The sequence below is a fragment of the Falco cherrug genome, chromosome 1 (assembly GCF_023634085.1).
Source record: "Falco cherrug isolate bFalChe1 chromosome 1, bFalChe1.pri, whole genome shotgun sequence".
Taxonomy (NCBI): domain Eukaryota; kingdom Metazoa; phylum Chordata; class Aves; order Falconiformes; family Falconidae; genus Falco; species Falco cherrug.
This window is the reverse complement of record NC_073697.1, coordinates 98,155,057-98,175,167: the sequence shown is the minus strand read 5'-3', so window position 1 is coordinate 98,175,167 and position 20,111 is coordinate 98,155,057. Positions and strand designations below refer to the sequence as shown.

Genomic DNA, 20,111 nt, shown 5'->3' with positions numbered 1-20,111 from the left:
GCATGCAGTCCAACTGTTCTTAATGCAAGGCCTCCAAGAGCAGCCATCCTCTGTATCATCATCATGCAAAAATCATCTATCAGATCCTGCACATTCAGGAGTTCATCCTAAGGATCCTTAAAGTTTTTAAGTGTTCTTTCTTTGCTTTCTCATATTTTGAGTCTCATGAAATTTTCAAGATTTTTCATCAGTCACAACAAGCGAAATCTTACTTTTATGTTTAAATGCAAGTAGGATCCTTCTTCAAAATCACTTGACTTCAGGAGTGACTGACTGTAAATATTTGAAAAGACATGATAAAAATTGCAAAACTTGTCAATATGCATCACCATCATTACTTAATAAAACTCCTCTGTACATAAGAGTACCAGCATTGTCCTAGTGGTTTATGGTAAATAAGGAGAACTCCAGCTGAAATTAACCTCATTCATGTAATCCACAAAGAGCCTATGTATTACCCAAGTCATTCTTTATAGTATTTTGAAAACTTAAGAGGAGTTTAACTGGTTGCCCAAGGGCCAGGTGCAGATCAAGGCATAATTCAATCCTGACTGACCCCAGGGTCTGGGCTTCTGAACAGCCTTCATTATACAAGACACCATTTTGCACCTGGCCAGAAGTGAACATAAGTGTTCATCCAGAGACCCAATTAAAGCTCTATTTAAAAGAAAATTTAGACTCAGGTGCAGTATGTGCAAATCAGTGAATGTAAACTGCCCCAGCCTTTTGGGGCACAATCTGTCTCCAGTGTTATATGCTATCCAGCACCAAGCATATTATTTGCAAATATTAACAACCAAATAAAGCTTTGAACTGCAAGAAATCAAACGTTGTTAGCTATGAAGGGAAATGAGTCTGTCCTCATGTCATCAGATGAAGAGTTGTTTCCTCGTTTTTGTCAAACATCAGCTGCTGGTATCAGTTCAGGGGTCTCACCTCCAATCTCCCCAAATTAAGTGGTATCATATACATTAAGAAAGCCTTGTAAAATGAGATCTTCAGAAAGAACACTTTCCACTTGCAAAAACTGCTCTAGAAATGACAATCTAATTGGCAGCTCCATAGAAAATATCCAAAAAGCTAATTAAAAGGCTCCTCCTGGACTGGGCCCTAACCCTGCCATATCCCAAACTGCAACACACACTTCGTATTCCAGAAGGCTTCTCCCACATAATGGTTTAGCAACCTACACTGTTGCCAGGAATAGAAAAGTACATCAGACTTAAGCAATTAAGTTTTTCTGTGCTACATAAGCTGGAAAAGAACCATACAAAGAAAATAGCAGCACAGAAAATGAACAGGATGGATTACAGGCATCAGCATTAACAGATAAAAGAATAGCTTCTTTATTTCATTCAATAATATATTTGGAGGAATAAAGCTTGTGCTGACAAAGAAAAATGTAAAAAGCAGGACTACAAATAAACTTGCAGTTAGCATTCATTTTGTCAGAAGGAGTTCAAAATTCAACTTAAGATTCACATTTTGTAGGAAATTTCTACCTAGGTCACAGACCTACCCTACAATTTAGGGTCAACATGAACATTTAAATTGAATTTTATTTGGAACAGGAGTACAGATGGACTTAAAGAAGGTTCAGGCATGCCAAAAAGAAACATATTAGTTTTGTATTTAAGTGTGAGGTATTAGTAGAAAAAAAAAAAAGAAAAAAAAAGAATAAACCGGGGCTTTTGTATGTTACTGTGCTTTGTTAAAAAAAATAAATAATAAATCCTTATGTATAGAATAAAAGGCACTAGAATCTAATCAACTGCTCACAGCAGGAATCCACAAGTACTGCTTATGGTGTGCAGCAGACCGACATATAATCATGGCTGAAACAGAATTACAGCTCACATCACCACATCAGTTGTGTTGATCTCTGCTGGAGCTTGGGGGTGGAGGAAGAGGTGGAGAGAAGAAGTCCAGCAGACATCCCCTCATCAAAAAAGTAAAACTGAGGGACTGACACCAACCCAAAAGCTTCACAAATTCAACTGAATCACAAGAGGTAAAAGCACAAATTGTCCCACTGCAGGTGATCAACTTCTTGTTCCATTCAACTGGTTTAAAGAAATCCTGCTCCCACCCATCCAGTTCTCCAGCTCTTTATGATATTTATTGTTACTATATATTTTTTGGAAAAAAAAAAAAAAATCAGAAAAATTGTACTGTGAAACACAAAGAAAGGAGTCCTACAGTGTTTTTAAACACCCGGGCAAAGAATAAAGGTACAAATTCCTGGGCATCTCCAAATCAATAGAGATTTGCTGTATTTTCAGCTTCTAAGAACATATTAGACATTTTTTTCTCTCCACTTTAGTCTTTTCAGAACATGCATATGTTCAGCTGGCTTGGGGCAACAATATATGTAAAATATGAGTAATTGGGAAAGTTGAGCTATTGTGGATTGCAAACAGGAAGAGAGCTGCAGCACGGCATTTGACCCTTTCTGCTGGGCTGTTACCCCTGCAAAATGTAAGGGCAGTTCCTGCAACCATGCAAAACTAACCCCATCTGCACCACCATGGGCCATGATGTGAACCACCATCATCCAACAGGATTACGGGTCACTATTCTGAGAAACCTGGGAAGGTGCAGGGAGAAAAGTGCTGTTGGTTGCGACCAACAGAGTGAAGTATTTTTTATGTTGTATCTATGTCAGCCTTCTTCCCAGCGGCCAAAGACTGATGGTACCCTGATGACTGCATCATTTCACAAAGCTCTGGACACAGTCAATAGAAACACTTTTGTGGGATGGAGAATATACTGTCATGAGGGCTTGAACTTCTCCTTCGCTGTCTCCTTGTAACGAATGAGAAAAATAGATGTTGTAGGGTGTGTGGTGAGGAACAGAGCTAAATCAGGTGCTGGACAGGGACAGTTGGGTCCTATTTCATACAAGTTTTCAATGTTACTGAACTCCAAACTCTCAGTCTAGATCTACATTACTGGCCACACTGCAGAGGAGCTGAGTATCCCATTTAAAAAAAAAAACAAAACCCAAACAAAAAAAAACACTAAAAGCACACAAAATAGAGCAGACAGCTGCACTTTGGCTTTCTGAACTTCAGCTGAGGCTCTGTAATAAGCTCTCCAAAAGCCTGTCCCTGAACGAGTCTACTGGGACCTTCTGAAGATAGAATCCTACACATACACTTAGTACCTAACACAGACACCAGAGATGGAAAAGACTTTGGAGTTCTGTAGTATTGATTAATAAACAGTTCATAAACAATAATAATAGGATGAAAATTGGTAATCAAATGAAAATATTGAGCGTATGTCAGAAGTGAAAAGGAGAATAAGGATGGAAACAATTTCCCTTAAACCCCCTATTTTAAAGAGATATATTCTTTTCACTTCAGGTAAAAATCTCTTCTTTCTGTAAACTTCAGGATTACAATATCCATCTCTCCAACAGCCCAGAGGTGAAGGCACTCACATATAAGGTGGGAAAATAAGCTTCATACCTATGAACTACCTAAGTCACTATTTTCCCATTGTTACACCAGCACTAAGTTTATACAGAAGCAACAGAAAAAACTAATTAATGCATTTTCAGCAGCTCAGGTTAGGTTAATAAGGACAACAGTCAGCAAAACACAGTCAACATTTGCCAAGGGCTATCACTCAGCTAAGCCATGCCATGAACCAAGGGAAAGGCTGTTGTATCCCAGATAACAGTACCAGCTGAGGAATCCCACAAATCATTAACTCCCTAATGGTATCAAAAGGGAAGCAAAAAGTTTCCAAGAAACAAAGGCTTAGATTAACCTCACTACATTTAATATTTCTCTAATTTAGACGTATACATCTGAGCTAGCCCAGTAGCCTCCCTGTATGTTCTGCACAGAGAAGCAGCACAGTTATTGCACAATTACTGGGGGACTGGTTTAGGTCCCTTCCTTGAAATGGAAGCACAGAATCTGAATGCAGGCAGGTCAGACCCGGGCGTCTCCCCACTATAGGCACCCAAATGCCTCCTGCAGCATAGAGATGTGATTTCCACTCACAACAGCTGAGTTCCACTCACAACATACTGCAGGAAACCCAAATTCATGCCAGTACGCTGCTACAGTATAGAATTAACAGCTGCCACAAGAAAAGTGGTGAAATAGAGAAGACAAAAGTACACCCTCTCACATACTACACCCTTTTTGTAAGGCTCTGGAAAGAAGTTATTTTATTCTGCAACGTGTGGTCAGCAGGGAGTTGCAAGGTGGTGTTCACTGAATAAATAACAGTTTTCATTATTAAGGCATTCACAGTCAACATGTTCCATACTCACCCTTACCATTATTTTTTTTTAAAGAAAATTATTATCTACTTTTCCTTTATGGCAAAGCTTGGGAGTGACAGATGATCCATCAGCTTATCTGCTGATTTTTAATGACAGCATTTTGCATTCATTATTCCCTACTTAAATCACTCTTTTTAAAAGAGGAATAACTTTATTTCTTCCTCTTGTCACTAGAGAAATTAAACGGTACACCATTAAGAAGAGTGCTTGTCTAACAAAAAGATACACCAGCCACAGATTTAGAAAACCAACATGGACAAAAATTGCCTAAGAGGGAGAGCAAAAATAGGAACCCGTATCTCCAAATACCTCCACTATCCACTCACTGCTGAGGTCAGTAACTTCTGGAGTTAAATCTCTGCACTGAAAACTCCTAAGAGAAAAGACCAAATAATTCTTTTTGATTATGCAATGCTGAGCACTCCCTTTGCTAAAGAGCTAAAATGTATTAAGCATGCAGGTGATGTGAGGTAGCTACCCTCCTGGCTGCCAGTGACAGGGACATTTCCTTGAGGGAGCCTGGAAGTCTCAGTCTCATCCTGGTAGTCAGAGGAGCACTGTGAAATAGGTATCAGAAAGAGCACAACACTGTCAGTCCTGCTATTGCACACCAGCCTAACAACCTTAGCAAACATCAGGGACAATATCTGCGCTTGCTTGTCCTCAGCTCAGAGCTGCTCACAATCTAGGCACAGGCTAAGTATTGAAAAACTCAGCACTTAGATGACACATACAGAAGAGCAAACCCCAACAACAAAGCTCTTCATGAGACTTGTAAGTGCCAAGCTTTTGAGCCCAGTGAGGCCAACAACTTCTGAAGAATCAAACCTGTTCATTTATTCCACCAATTAAAAAAAAAAAAAAAAAAAAACAAAAAACAAAAAACACAAGGATTTTTTGCAATATCAAGCTATTGGCAGTTGGTTTTAAGGAAAGCTTTTTTGCTAAAGGTTTGGGGTGGTTTTCTTTAGTGATTTGCCTTAATGATTGTAATACTTTACAGCAAACCCCTTAACAAGTATCCTGGGAAAATGCGTGTAGACCAAATTGTATAGAAAGAACAAACAGAGCTAGCTTACAAGGACTTGTGTGCAAGTTCCCAAAGACAGTATGTCCAAGTTTATTATAAAGTGGTGTCCTACATTTTCAGCCAGGTGACAAGGGGGGCATAACTCTTCTCCTAATACAGGCCTAGTAAGATGAGCTGGTAAACAGTCTGATGCCCTAGCTATTCCCTCTAGCTGGGAAGCTACCATGGTCAAATGCATGGTTTCCCTGGCAGTAACAGGGACATTTCCTTGAGAGAGCCTGGAAGTCTCAGTCTCATCCCGGTAGTTAGAGGAGCACTGTGAAATAGGTATCGGAAAGAGCACAACATTATCAGTTCTGCTATTGCACACCAGCCTAACACAACCTTAGCAAACATCAGGGGGTTTAACTTTTAAAATTATAAATACAGATGAGGAATATCAATGGCAAAATGAGTGAAAAAATCTAACTAAAGCAAAAAATAATTTATGCAAAGTTAATGCTGGGATGTTTTATAATGTATTTGACACAGAGGATTCAGATAAATCAAAGTAACAAACTTAATATTTGCCTGTCTAGCAACAGCACCTCCTAACAATAAAATGAGTTTAAATTCTGGCTAAATGCCTAATAAATGAGTTGTTAGCTTTTGTACTTTAATGCACTGGCTGTTAAGTAAGCAAGTCAACACATCTCAAATGGAATTCAAATGTGTGCAGTAGGCTCCACTACAAGTCAAACTCATAAATTTGTAAAAGTGCAAATTAAATGTACCTCAAATACCAGCTCCCCAATTTCACATTCATTCAATAATCTTTTCCAGTCCTATTATATTGAAGAACAATCCAATTATGCTACTTAAATCTCTGTGTACAGTTGCCAAAAATAAATGCATTAGCAACACTTCCAACATACTCAGAAAGGTTTCTGCACTACAGAAGATTTCAGTTTCTGATTTCCACAATATTTTCACGTGACACAGTAGTGCCTCTCATTATATAAAACATGGATTACCATCAAAACTTACATTTTCTGCATATTGCTGTCTCTAATTGCTGACTCTGAGTACCTCCTTCATCATTATACCTGGCATCAACAGAACCAAGCACATACTTAAGTGACACCCTATATATAGGTCCTCTTCTGAATCTAGACTTAAGTTTGCCAAAAGAATGGGGTTTTAATCTGGGACTATATAAATAAGTACAACACTTACAGGTGGCATAATGGCTTTATCATGTCTTCTCCCTCCCTCTGTAATCTCCATAAGCTTCACTGAAAGTTTCCCATCACTAAGGTGATGTTAGATATCTAAAGGTGTTGCACAGACCTAAATATGCTCAGACCTCGCATTTTTAGAGATGAACTATGACTAAGAATTATGTTTCCTGGATATTCAGACCAGCATACATAAAAGAAAAGGCTTCAAGTCTAAGTTATCAAGGTAGCAAGAAAAGGTGATTAAATTATAGAAACAAGACCCCAAAATCCAACAATCACTTTTGATTCTCCAGTCAGAATATCTGTTATGGGAGTGATTAGTTTCAGCAGCCATGGTTATCTGGGCTTTATCACTTGGACTTAAGTTATCAGTTAAGCACGGCTGCAATGTTTATATATAGCTCTGTAAAGCTTTAGAAATTTTCCAGAATTGTACAGATCTTTTCCATGCACCTCCCGTGGTAACTCACGTGACATCACCCACACAACCACTAAAACATACTGCATAGGAAATAACAAGACAGTAAATCAGTGGAGACTCAGAGAAGCCCATTGACTCTTGAATACGTCATCACTCCCTTTGGCATCCAAGATGGAAAAAGCATGCAAGCACCAAAGGATGAATAACTATTTAACAGTCATTCACTCATCAACATGCATTTGAAATTTGCTCCCAGCCTCCCTGTTATATTCTTGCAGTCCTAATTATGCAGACTACCCTACCCTGAAATTAAACCTTCCCAACTGTTACATCAATATTAAGATTCACATCTAGGAATGATATACCCAAAATGAAGCTAATTAGGTCAAATGAAAAAACAAGACTCATTTCAGAATGACTGGGCTCATCTTTCAAAGGAAGTGTCACTCAGAATAGCCTTTGGATCAGGTTCTGTGGTCCACACTTGTGAAGAGTTTAAGTCACTTCTTTGCATGTTTGTTGCTACATCAAGGAAGAGACCAAGGGATCAGGAAGTTACACTGATTTATTTTATTTTTTTCTCTTCAACCTCACATTATGAACAAAAGCAAAGTGACGTTTTAAGAACAAATAACTAAATTATAATTTTATATATATATATTCCATTTTCCTTATACCATCTAAACTGCAAATACAGTAAAAGAAGATCAAAATTGAAAGAACTGAAAGGGCTTAAATTATAAGCTAAAAATTTGCCTGTCAAAACACTTCTAGAAATAGGAACCATACTACTGGAAGAAAGTTTTCAGCCACAAACACAGCTGACAGACAACCAATTCCCTGTTCCATCAAGAAATTGACCGAAGAATCTTAATTCACTTTTTTGAGCCAAAGATCAAAACTGGACACGAACGTGATGAGGTGGTCAAACTTCTATGTTCCTTTTCTCATGATAAATCTGCTATTTATCCCAATTTTCTTCCCGCTGCTACCAAAAAGGTACAAGGACGGGATGCAGGAAGGGACTTGCCACTGCTTAGCACACATCCTTCTACACTCAAGGAATTTTCTCTTTTCCTTAGTCTGAGTCTTTTAATTCCCCAGGCCCTTGCTCACCAAGATATGCTACATGTAGCCCAAATTCGAAGCTTCTCATATAACACCACACTTGCCCTACAAAGACGGTTTGTAATGAGAGGCTGTTCTGCCTAGCAGAGTAGGTAGAAATATTTTTCTAGGCAGAACCAAACCTTCTAAGCAAGATGCAACTTTTAGAAGAAAAATATTTTTCCAATTCACTGTATGCCAATTAAACAAACACTAACAGAAGGAATATTCTCATATTTCTCTGGATTTACACAAAGCAAAAGATCTTTATCAGTTAATTTTCTAAGCCACCTTCATGCCTCTGCTTTTTTGTATCATTTTATTGTATCATCTTACTCCACTGAATACAGGTGAACACTATTGAGTTCTTCCAACAAGACATTCCTCATTTTCCAGATTTTTAAGACAACAGTACATTTATTCTGTTAGGGTTCCCTGCTACACTGCATTACAGGTTTTTCCAACTACCAAAGGCGTATTTGTTCAAAAACATATCCTTGAGTCATAATAAAGGTACCATAGCAGGACAGCAAGGATGGAATGAGTCACTAAGGCATTACCTTCTTGGACGAGTGGTGAACTGGGGCCAAGAAGCAATTATCTGGACTACCTAGTCAGTAATCCCTCTGACCCATCTCTACTAGAGTCTTCACCAGAGCAGCAGTGAGCCTAACTAAGGAAGAGGAAGAAACAGCCATCTGAAAAAGCTGGCGGGCCAGGAGAGAATTCATGTGGTTTCTAAGCTATTAGGCTCCCAACAGGCGATGGACTGACAATTTCATTGTTCTTGAATGGCCTTGAATGAAAGAAGGGGAAAAAAAGAAGAAGAAGAAAAAAAAAGACAAAACTCTTAACAATCCCTCCAGAAACGATAGTTTCCTATTTGATCCTAGAACCACAGCTTTCTACAGTAAGTTGTCCCTCCTACCACTGTTAATTTGTCTGTTACTTTTTATGTCCTCTCTAAAGTACTGTGAGGTGTCAGTGCTTTTATCTTACAGAAACATTTCCAAGCAGGCTTGGGTTCTTTTATACAAAAAGGCGGACATGTAATGAATAAAGGTTAGTTAAAATTCTTATAACTCAGGTTTTCTTTGTGACACTACTGAGGCATTTATGTTTGAAAATGTGTGTGGATGCTTCTCACTTGAACACTCTTTACAAAAAGCAGAACAGACTCCACCACTCATAATAGAGGTCACAACCTTAAAACTGGTGTATTAAAGATAAAATTCTCTTCATCAATGGCTCAAGAGACAGTGCTGTCTTGGGGTCCAGCCAAAGGCCAAAGAATGAACTCCTGGAGGATCTACAGGCCGTGCACACTCTACATTCAAAGGACATTTCTTTGCCCATGAACCCTCTGACCTAAGGCAAACAGCAAGTGCGTAAGAATAGGAGGGAAACACCCAAACCAGTACACTGTACCCCACAGGCTTCTTCCTACACCTTCAACTCCTCTGTTTTTAAATTCAAACCCTTTCTTTTCACAGTAGCTGAAGTATGGCTTCATGGAAATATGGCTTTCCTGGTAAAAGAGGCCCTAAGGAAGTCTGACTACTTCACCTACATCAGACTAGTCTGACAGGGGATGACAGCCATCAGCTGTCCCTTCCCCACCTTCCTGGCTTTTTTTCCTCAGCAATTCTCTATTCTTTCCTGTCTGCTTTACACATCTCGTGTTTCTTTGCTCCCTCTGCTCCTCTTACTCATGCACTTTAGCACTACGTGAACCTAATGGCATCCAGCCCACTGCCTTTGCATGGGCCTAAAATAGGACAGAGCAAGGCTGTCTGTCTGTACCAGTTACTGCTCCTTTGTGTAAAGCAACACACGCAATTGATCTTCTGTCAGCCAACTGTTGTTGCTGGTGGCACTTTACATGCTCAGTGTCCTGGGGCCAAGCAAGCTCCTTTGGCAATAAACACATCAGTAAGTGTTTCACTGCATGTCCTGATGCCTTCCCCAGTGTAGCTAACAGCACAACAGCAGGCTGCAGCCACCCAGCTTTACAGGTTTATCTCACAGAAGCAAGCAAGCCCCTTGTTCTAGCTTCAGCATGCCCTGTGACCAAAAGCACAGACACTCCAAGTGCAACCATGCTGCATCCCCCTGGAAGGCCAAGTCACTGCAGTAAATCAGCTCATCAAACAACCAGGACTGCAGCAGGCTCTGTTCTGGAGCCAGCAGGAATCTCTGCACCACACTGCCACTTCGTGACGGTGTGTGAGCTTGGAGGCAACAGAGCACCCAAGTATGCCATTCTGGAGCAGAGCGGTAGGGAATTCAGTGCAGAGACACCTCCAAAAAGCTGTGAGAGAGAGCTCCAATCTGGCAGAGCGAGTGCGGAATACAGCCAAGAAGCCTCATAGCACCCAGGGGGGCTTCCAGGTGGAGTGTTTGCTTATTGCCCTTGGTAACGTGGGGACTGGAATATATAGTGGGGAAAATGGTAGTTCCCACAGTAAAGGGATAAGTCTCAAAGCTGTCTGTCAAAGCGAGGAGGGAGAGGAGAGAATCTCAGCTCTTATTTTTAAGACATACCCAAAGCTTTAAAACCAAAACCAAATGATACATCTTTGTTCAGTTGATCATCAGCTCCAATAACACGTATTTACTTTAAATAAATATATGCACATATCTTAACAAGCAGCCAACTTTACAGCTTCTTTTAGAGTCATATTGCTGGTTCAAAGGGTATTCCCAGCATGAGTTGGGAAAAAGAAGTGAGTTATTTTAAAATCAGAGGATCTATTTGCATACCTAAAAATACATAAAATAACTGCTTTTAATTATTTGTGTATATATATATACATACACACACTCTCTACAATTAAAAAGTCATGTAATTATTTGAATTCTGTAAAAAAAAATTAAAATGGTAAGGAAATCAAATGATCATTATATAAACTTAATTTTTTATTTGAGTTTAAAGATAGACAATGTCAAATGCCAGACAGCTGAGCTGATCTGCATCAATTAAAAAAATATAAATTTCCAGGCAACAGAATACATACTTCTGAGGACACTTGAAAGAAATCCCTCTGAAGATCTCACCCTCCCTACTTCTGCATTCTGAGTACCCCTCATGCAAGTTTAATTTATGCAGTGATGGATATCCTGAGAGATGGAAGCTGTATTACAGACACAGAGATAAAATAATCCCTAGGTGAGAACAACCAGTTTGGTCTCAATAACACTATACTCAGCACTGCAGGTAAAATCAATTTAATTAACTTTGCTAGTTAGCATAAATATAACCTCTCTGGTTAAAGTACTAGTTTGTCAGAAAATCAGACTCTCGTCACCTGTTAATAATCCAACACAATTTAATGACCATTTTCTGGAGTAAGGAAAATGATCTCTTCATATACTACCTTTTAAAGAAGGGTTGCAACTCTCTGGCCCAACTTTTTGTGTTTGTGCCACCTTCTCTCTCCTGAACCAAAGGCCAGGTCACATTAAGTTTCTGTTCTTCAGCTTTTCAGCAAGGAGACACCGAGCACCATGAAATAAGTCATACTGCGGGGCCTTTCAAATGAGACCATGGAAACCCAGCTCCTGCTCACCAATGATTTCAAATAACCTAATCCTACAAAATACTAAATCACTCTGGCAAAGTTCCCAAAATCCCATTCCTCTAGATAGCAGCACTGAGTGATGAGGTACCACAGCTTGCCTAAAGACGGACCATGCTCTCAGGGCACCTTTTCAAGCCCTCTTGCCCTAGTCCTACTGCAGCCTAATTTGTGGCATGTTCCTTAGATGCTTTCAGAGAACTCTGAGGTGCAAAGGACAAAAGAATGGCAAGGCTCAATCCATCTTTTGGCAAATACAATGGAAAAAGCCTGCATGGTCTTTACAAAAATAGGATCCATTTTCTGGAAACCACAAAGAATGTGTCTGGTGTACTCTCAAATTTTGTCCTTGTATTTCAAAAGCACTTTTTGCAATAATTCAACACATAGCCCTCTACCCCAGGCCTTCACAAACACAGCTATTCTGCACAGGAGGCTGAAAGCACTAGGTTTTTATCTAAGCCCACCAGCCCTGACTTCCTTACTCCTTTCAAGATGCACTCTGCACTCAACACGGAAACCCAGAAAGATCTTTTCCTATGGAACGGGAAGTGCTGGGTCCCAGCTACAGGCATAACGCAGGAGTATTTGTGCTTGAAGTAGAAACTGTGTCTTTTTGGAACAAAACACACTGCTCCTTCAACTAACCCTACGAAAATGAGATTCACAGACTTCTGCCCCAAGGAGAGAATACGAGGGACAATAAATGCAGATGCAACAATCAATCTCCTTGCTCAATGATCTACCAAAAAAAGTCCTTTGAGATGGCAGCAGTAAGGGCAAAGCAAGGCTCCACACAGATCAGAATAGATGTGTGCATACATACTAGTGTGTGTATATTTAAAATAATCTCTTCTTTTTATGCTCTTTGTTCAACTACATTATCAAAAAGAGGTTTTAAATACAAGCTTATGGAACTACTAAAGAGGTGAATTTATGAATGTATTCCTAACAAAACACACTCTGGAAAGCTTTAATCTATGAATTGTGACAACCTTGGACAAAATGGATTTTTAATAGAATATAATGTAAACTGCCTGAAACATTGTGATAAGGAATTTTTTTTAAGTAATGCACAGAAAAGGCATGATGCACCCTGCATGCAAGGAGGAAAGGTCTTAATTTAAAGCATTTTAATGAACACTCAATTTCCATAGGGGAATGTGAGAAATGGAGATGAAAAACTCATGATAACGATAACACCGCAGAGAGAAGGAGAAAGATTAGAAAAGTAAGCAAATTTGAAAAGGCTCCAGCTGATAACGCTAGCGAAAAGGAATGCAGACTGGATCACGAACATGTCACAGTCCAAAGCCACTGTTCTCCTTGCAGGCAGTGTCTGTCGGTGGCTCTTATCTGAGTGGCGCACTGGGGAAGAAAGAGCAACTGAAGTGCAAAGCAGTGGAGAACAGACCCCTCTCTGAGCTAAGGGCAACAAGCATAGTCAGAGATTTTGCAAATGCCATGACTTGCTGGAATTTCTCACTTTCACCAAAGCTGTGGCTTGCAGGGCTGCCAGGGCTTTCTGCCCCATCACAAAGCCCAAGGGAGGTTGCAAAACCATAGCAAACTCTGCCATCTCTTCCTCAGAGAAAACTAGCTCAGCTGAGAGGCTCAGCCCCAGCCTGCCCACTTCCCTACTACCAGCTTACTGCCGGGCAGGTCAGCAGAACGGAATACTTCCAAGAGAGAAAAAAACCCCATCTCCCCCAAGGTAGATACGGTTCTGTTTACTAATAGCTTCTGCTCTGCAATGAAAAAGATTGATCCTGCACTCTCACTTATACATAAACTGCCTTTAATGAAGTTCTATGAATTACTAAAAGGAGGAACAGATGAATCATGTCTAGTGACAGTTTTGCCACATTGACCTTAACAGAAGCAAGTTCAGATCTCTGCTTATTTAAATGAAACAGCAGAATCCCCACATAAACATTTAGCATTCTTCAAAAGAAACGAGGGCCACCATTATGTCCAAAAAGGCAAATTAAAGATCAAAGTTAAATATTTACTCTAAGAACTACAATATTTGCAAATCTGGAAACGATCTTGCAGCAGTTTCTATTTGCATACTTTAATTAATCCAAAAATATTAAACTAATCTCACAAAGGAAAGGGTCAAAGTATTAATTAACTTGAGATTCATTGCTTTTGTGCAATTTAACAGTTCAACACAAAGCAAAAATCAGTTTTAATAAAAACTAAGTTACTGTGACAGGTATAATTTCATGGATTAGTGAAACCACGTACAAGGAAGTAAGTTTCAGTGTTCATACTATTTTTTGTCTAACTAAAAAAAGTTGTTTCATTTCAATAGATTCCACTGTAACACCAAATGATCTTAAGTCTTCCTTCAACCCTAGCATTTCACTTTCAAATTGATGGCTTTCCACCTTGCTCAGAAGAGAACAGAGGTCACAGTTGTTTTAGCAAAAAAACCTGACTGCAACGTTCAGCAGAGAGCAGCTACTGCACAACCACCCAGATCAGCCACCTGAGCTAATTCAGGTTGAGATTTCACTGCCGGAGCCATCATGTGTCATCGCGCAGCTCCAGAACAAGCATGAAGGTTGCCCTCTGAGCCAGCTCTCACCCCACCAAAGGGACTCACTGTTTTCTTTTAACAGCTTTTGGAGAAACTAGAAAATCTTGCCAAACAAAGGATTTGGAGACAAAGCATAGTGCCAAATCAGCTGTCTGAGCTTTATCAGTACAGCAACCCATGAAACCCCAGCAAAATGGTAATGGAAAGTGGCTAGAATTCCCTGCATCACAACCTCGGAATTATGACTTTAACAAATGTGCCTAGGAAACAAGAAGCGCCTTCCTCACCCCACCCTTTTTTTTTTTTTTTTTTTTTTAATGGGGAGGAAGTGCATGAAACAGCTAATGAACAGAAAGGGTTGCCTTGAATTTGATGCCAGAAAGCTCTGTAGCACTTGACTTAGTCAGAGACACTAAGCAGGGAATCACCTCCCCACACTTCACCGTTTACAATGCAAATGTATGCATCCCACTGTCACTTCCACCCTGCATCTTTACTGGAGAGAAACAGGCACTCTTCACTTGCTGTTCATGAGGCCTGTTTTATACACCCAAGAGGACTCTCACCCTGGCAGTGCTTATTTATTATCCCTGTTGCTAAAAACCAAACTCATGTTAAATAGCTTTCACCTCAACACTTGTATCCAGTAGCTAGATGGGATGCATTTATTCCTCTAATACAGCTTCAGCAACAGACCAGAATGGAAACTCTCTTTGCACTCCAAACCTCTGAGAACAATCTTCCTAGGTCTAAACAATTACTAATGACGATTTTTCTCCTTTACAGGAACTTTCAAAAAAGATGGATGCAAAAGATTTCTCCAATAAAAATTCTGACATAAAGTTTTGCAATTTTCTAATTATGATACAATTTCAAGCTAAATCCATGCACAGTGTACTTTAAGTGCAGAGTAACTGCATGATAATGGAGAGAAATTGCTTGTATTGTAAAATACATAATTCTGACTAACAATGTAAATTTCTCATTACCTTTGATATAGCTTGTGGGAGCATTACCGTAACAAATGTATACAGCATTCATGAGACAGTTCATAGACACCCATAAGTGTTTTGCAGCAATAATGAAAAACACTTAATAGCTATTACTTTCATAGCTTTTCAAATAAAGAAGACAGCATTGTCCTATATTGCTTTCAATTATACTTCATATTTCTCTGTTTTAATCCATTTCTTTCTGTTGGCTCTTTGGCAACAGGAATTCTCCTGCTGCCCTGAACATGCATGAAAACCGAATGTGAGCTAGGACTAGTTGGCTGCCTCTGGTTTAATTAGAAAATCTACTTCTGAAGCTCAGAAGTTAAACAAAAGGACAAAAGCTTTTAAACAAAAGGACAAAAGTCATCAGATCACTTATAGCTTTTATAGGAGGCTGAGGAGGAAAAAATACTATTAAAAGACAATGTAAGTCATTAAAGAAGCTATTGTAGTTCTCTCACAGCATTTTAACAAGAGTTAATGCACAAAACTGCTTGGCAGCTTACCTGTTCTCTGCGTTTGGGTCGTTGTGCACACATGTGATTGTGGCAGTGGTCCTCGCACTGTCCGTCTCTTCTTGAACCCCCCACTGGTCTGCATCACTGACTCTGATGTCCATGATCTTCACACCTGGGGCTGTCCTAATTCTGTTGGTGAACAATAGGGATTGCTTCAGTTACAGACCTCCTACATATAAATCCAGAGAGGTAAACAAAGAAGATAAAAGGAAATATTCCTTCTTCCATTAGTAAAGACTGATACATTGCAACTGTAAGTGACTCTGCTTTAAAAATATAAACCAGGTCCAATCATTTTAAAGAAATGAAGTATGAGATTCATTATGTGCAAAGCCAGTTAATTTTCTGCTTGAACAATGTGGAGAGAATATGAATGCTTTCTGCTTCAGTGGCACTAGTTTGATATAAATGAAACAGATGTGACTAAGCATAAGTTGATTTATTTTTTGTGTCTGTCCTGCAGTTCAAGATTGAGAATCAGAATGCTGTGATATAGAATACATCCTCCTGGTTGCAAACCTTTGGGAGCAATGTGCCTTTTAATACTTGGGCAATCTGCATGGAAAAATGTGTTTTGCTGCTCAAAGACAATAATGCATGAAAGAGAGAGAAGGAATATGCTATCCTAGATCCAGGACTGAGGGATAAAAATAATTACGCTGTTGTACTGGGATCTATCAAACTGGACATGCCAAACTCTTGCTGCTGAAAGTATTTTGATGCTGACATGGAAAACTTTGATTTTTCTAAGCATGGCTAGACTCAGAAAGCAGTTTGGTAGTTGGTAAATGTCACCATTTTTTGGCTTAAAGAAAAATCTGCTAAAAAAAAGGTCCACGCTCCAGTGGGGCTCAGCGTTAGGAACAGATTGCCAAGGAATAGGAAACAAACTGCTTTTAATAGCAGGGACTTCATTTGTGCAGCTTGACTCCTGAAACAAGTCTGGGATTTCGTCAGGAGTGCTGCAAATATGCCTGGAGAACAATTAGGCAGAAAGCAACTGCTGTAGCGCCACGTTTGCCACTACTGTGACTTAATTAATTAAAAGCAAAGCCAAGAGGGACCTCTTAGTTGTATGGTGGAATGAAACAGCACTGCTGAGACTTGAAGCGTTACTTAACAGTGAATTGTGATGGATTTGCTCCGATGCCTTGTGGCCAGTTGGTGCCCACGTTACACTATTAAGAATTTCCTTTAAGTTCTAGCTGAGTTCATGGGTTTGGATCAAAGTAGCTTCAAGACTCAACGGGTGGTCTTTTCCTCTGAGAAGGAATTAATTCATCCTGCTTTTATGATATCCTTCTTTTGGCCTGTAAGGCTTTACTGACTTGATGGGCCAAATTCATGCCTGACATAACCAATCTGATGAAAAATGTTTCCTGTAAGGAGAGAATTTTACTTGATATTTTTCTAATTGACTCCTTCATGCTTCTCCACAGAGATGCGGATCTCCAAATAATATGCCTCAAAGCTTATGTGCCCCTTTCCTATCATCTCCTTTCTTCAAAAGAACATTCATTTAATCTGTAGTAATTACACTGCACCAAATAATTCCTGCCAGATACCTACATGGCTTAATTTCAGACTGACCTGTAATTTGCATGAGATAGAGAATTAGGCCTTCAGCAATGGATTCAATATTTTTTTTCATTAGTCTTAGTCAACCGCTCTTGAAAAAAAAATATTACGACTTGAGCAAAACAAACAAAAAAAAACAAACCCACAAAACCAAAACCAACCAAACAAAAAAAACCACCACCACTTTTAAAATTTTCTCTTCCCAACCAAAATTACATTTTTTTAACAAATTCGCCTCCCCACCACCTCCTCAATTTCCCATGTGTTTTCTTGACAGCATGTCTGGTAACCTCTAACCCAACTTTCCACCCAAGTCAAACTCCTGGTTAATTAAAGGTTAACTGAAGGGCAGGAGATACTGGGGGGCGGGGAGAGCTGCAACGACAGGACAGCTGGATTTCACCCATGATTTCAAGATTCATCAGCCTTTTCCCATCTGTCAGAAGCTTGTTATGTCCTCCTACACAGCTTTTGCACTACAGATATCTTCACTCTGGAGCATTTACTTTCACCTCCTCTGATCAAAATCTAGCAGGTCATTTTACCCCAACAAGGATGAGAAGCAACATGGCACAGTTCCCTGCCACACTTGAGCAGGCTTTAACCACGCAGGTTCCCTGTGCAGCTCCCTTCTTCTCGGAAGCTGAAGCTGCTGCTCCTCTTTACCTCCATTAGTGATCCTCACACACAGCATAAGGGTAAGGATGCAAAAGCCTCAAATACCCACATCTATCTACAGGGCTGGCTGTTCCAACCCCTCCGCACACTCTGCGCCCTAGAACACTGGCTTCCCTCGTGAGGTAACCACTCGGCCGTGTGTACCTCCCTCAGCCAGGGAGCACTGCTGTTTCTTCTCTTGCGTCTGAACACAGCTACGGGACACTTTTTGCCTGTCTGGACACCAGATGAGTCCTGATGCTCGTCCTGTTGGTTCACCACTTGGCTTCTCCTTCAGGGCACTGCCCCTTAACAGGAGGCCTTCTAGTCTTTGGCAATGCTGTCTTGTTGACTGTACCTACAGCTTTTGCTTGCTGCATATCTACTGTCTTGCTGGGTTAGCATCAAGTGAACATCGCATATTCTGCTCCCCAGCTACATTTTCCAAAAACGTCTCAGAACGCTGCATTTTAAGAAAATTTCCAGTCTAATCCCATGCAATGCATCTGCTCTGGTGGGCTGAAACAAGATGTCATTCTGCATTTTTGGATATCAGTAGAGCTAGGAAGGTTGAAAGAAGGAAAAAACTGAATTCAGCTTCTCACTTAGGAAAAGTCAAGAAATTCAAATTAAACCAGCCTACATATGGGAGGTTTGAGCCTACTGTTCTTCAGATAAGTGATTCATATCTTTAAATCTGCCTCCAAACTCCACAGGCACAAAAATTATTGTAAGTGTTGGGGACTGAGGCTTTGCAAAAGAGTAAGAAATTCCTACCAGAGCTCACATTAGCTGGAGAAAGGGCAGTGAACACCCAGTGTGTGAGCCCAGCTGCTGGGTTTATTGCCCTGCTTTCTGCCAGGCTTCAATTACAAGCTTGGGTGTATCATTTAGTTTTCTTACGCCTCCCTTCCCCACATGGAAAATACTGGGAAGTGCTGCTCTTCCAGCTCAAAGGGAGCTGTAAGGATAAATAGGATTGCTTGAGAAAAACCTGATGACCTTTAAGCTTACCGGTTGACAAAAATTCTGCCATGCCTGGGCTTGAAAACATGGAAACGACCTACTGAAATATTTCACAGAAGCATGATCCAAGAAGTAACTGTTACCACTAAGATGGCTTAATTTCTTTTTTATAAAGATAATTGTGAAATGCAGAAGAAGGAAAAAATAAAAAAGGAACAAAACATGACAGCCAATTGGAAATTTGGCAAAACTGCCATTTCATTTCCATGAAATACTTGCTTCCTGAAAAGCAGAATTTTCAGACAAAAAACTGTCCTGCTAAAAAGCACTTGCCCATCCTTAAAACACTACACCTTATATGGCATTTTGATAACACAGTTAAAAGAGATGTAAATGAGACAGAGGAATACTGAATGAGCTCACCAGAAGTTAGCCTGCAACAGGCTCCCCCCCCCGCCCCCCCGCCTATATCCACAGCCTGTGTCACAAATGAGGTGATGACTATTTATTCATGATACTCTCTTCTTTAGGGGTGGAGGAGGTCCAACAGGAACGTGACACCCTCAGGCACTGCCTTTTGTGACACTTATGACCATAAGATCCTAAGAGGAGGTAGCTGGAGCAGGGGGATTGGGGGAAGCGTCAAAGCTGTTGAGAACAGGGAATCAATGAAACATCTGCTTCACCAGTGAATTTAGCCCTTTCTCTAGCTATGAAAGCAGAACAGAGGAACCTTCTTTCAATTTAGACTGCAGAATACATTTGGTATCCCTGGCAGTGTTTTTTCCCCTGAACAGTATGTCCTCCATTTACTGTAGAATATAAAGATGGAAACATGATAGACAGAATGTAGCAGGCAAGCCGGAGTGGCCCCAGCCTGCCAACTTGGAACAACCAGAAACTATTTTAAAATGCAATCCCAGCCTTAAACGTATGCGACCCCATGAATTCAGATGCTCTAAACCTCTTCTCTCGGTTATTACAACAGAAGGAAAGGAGAAGGTACAAGTAATCACCAGGGCTGGAAAGTAACTTAAGGGCTGCAAGAGGGATTTAAACAGCCGAGCACTTAGCGGAAGTGGTGCAGGGACTTCCACTGCCTCCCAGTCAATTAACTGCAAAATCTGAAAGGTAAATGCTTGCTTGCAATACACCCCCAGCAACACTCCTGGCAGCAGTAATTGGGAAGTAAA

At 40.1% G+C, this 20,111-nt stretch overlaps 1 protein-coding gene across 1 annotated transcript in view; it reads right to left on the bottom strand.

Annotated features, from left to right (window-relative positions):
* Positions 1-20,111, bottom strand: part of TMEM132B (transmembrane protein 132B) — a 258,609-nt gene that overhangs the window by 133,976 nt on the left and 104,522 nt on the right. The window contains exon 3 of the mRNA XM_055700730.1: positions 15,706-15,846. Within this exon, the coding sequence (XP_055556705.1) occupies positions 15,706-15,846 (141 nt within the window). The remainder of the gene's footprint in view (positions 1-15,705; positions 15,847-20,111) is intronic.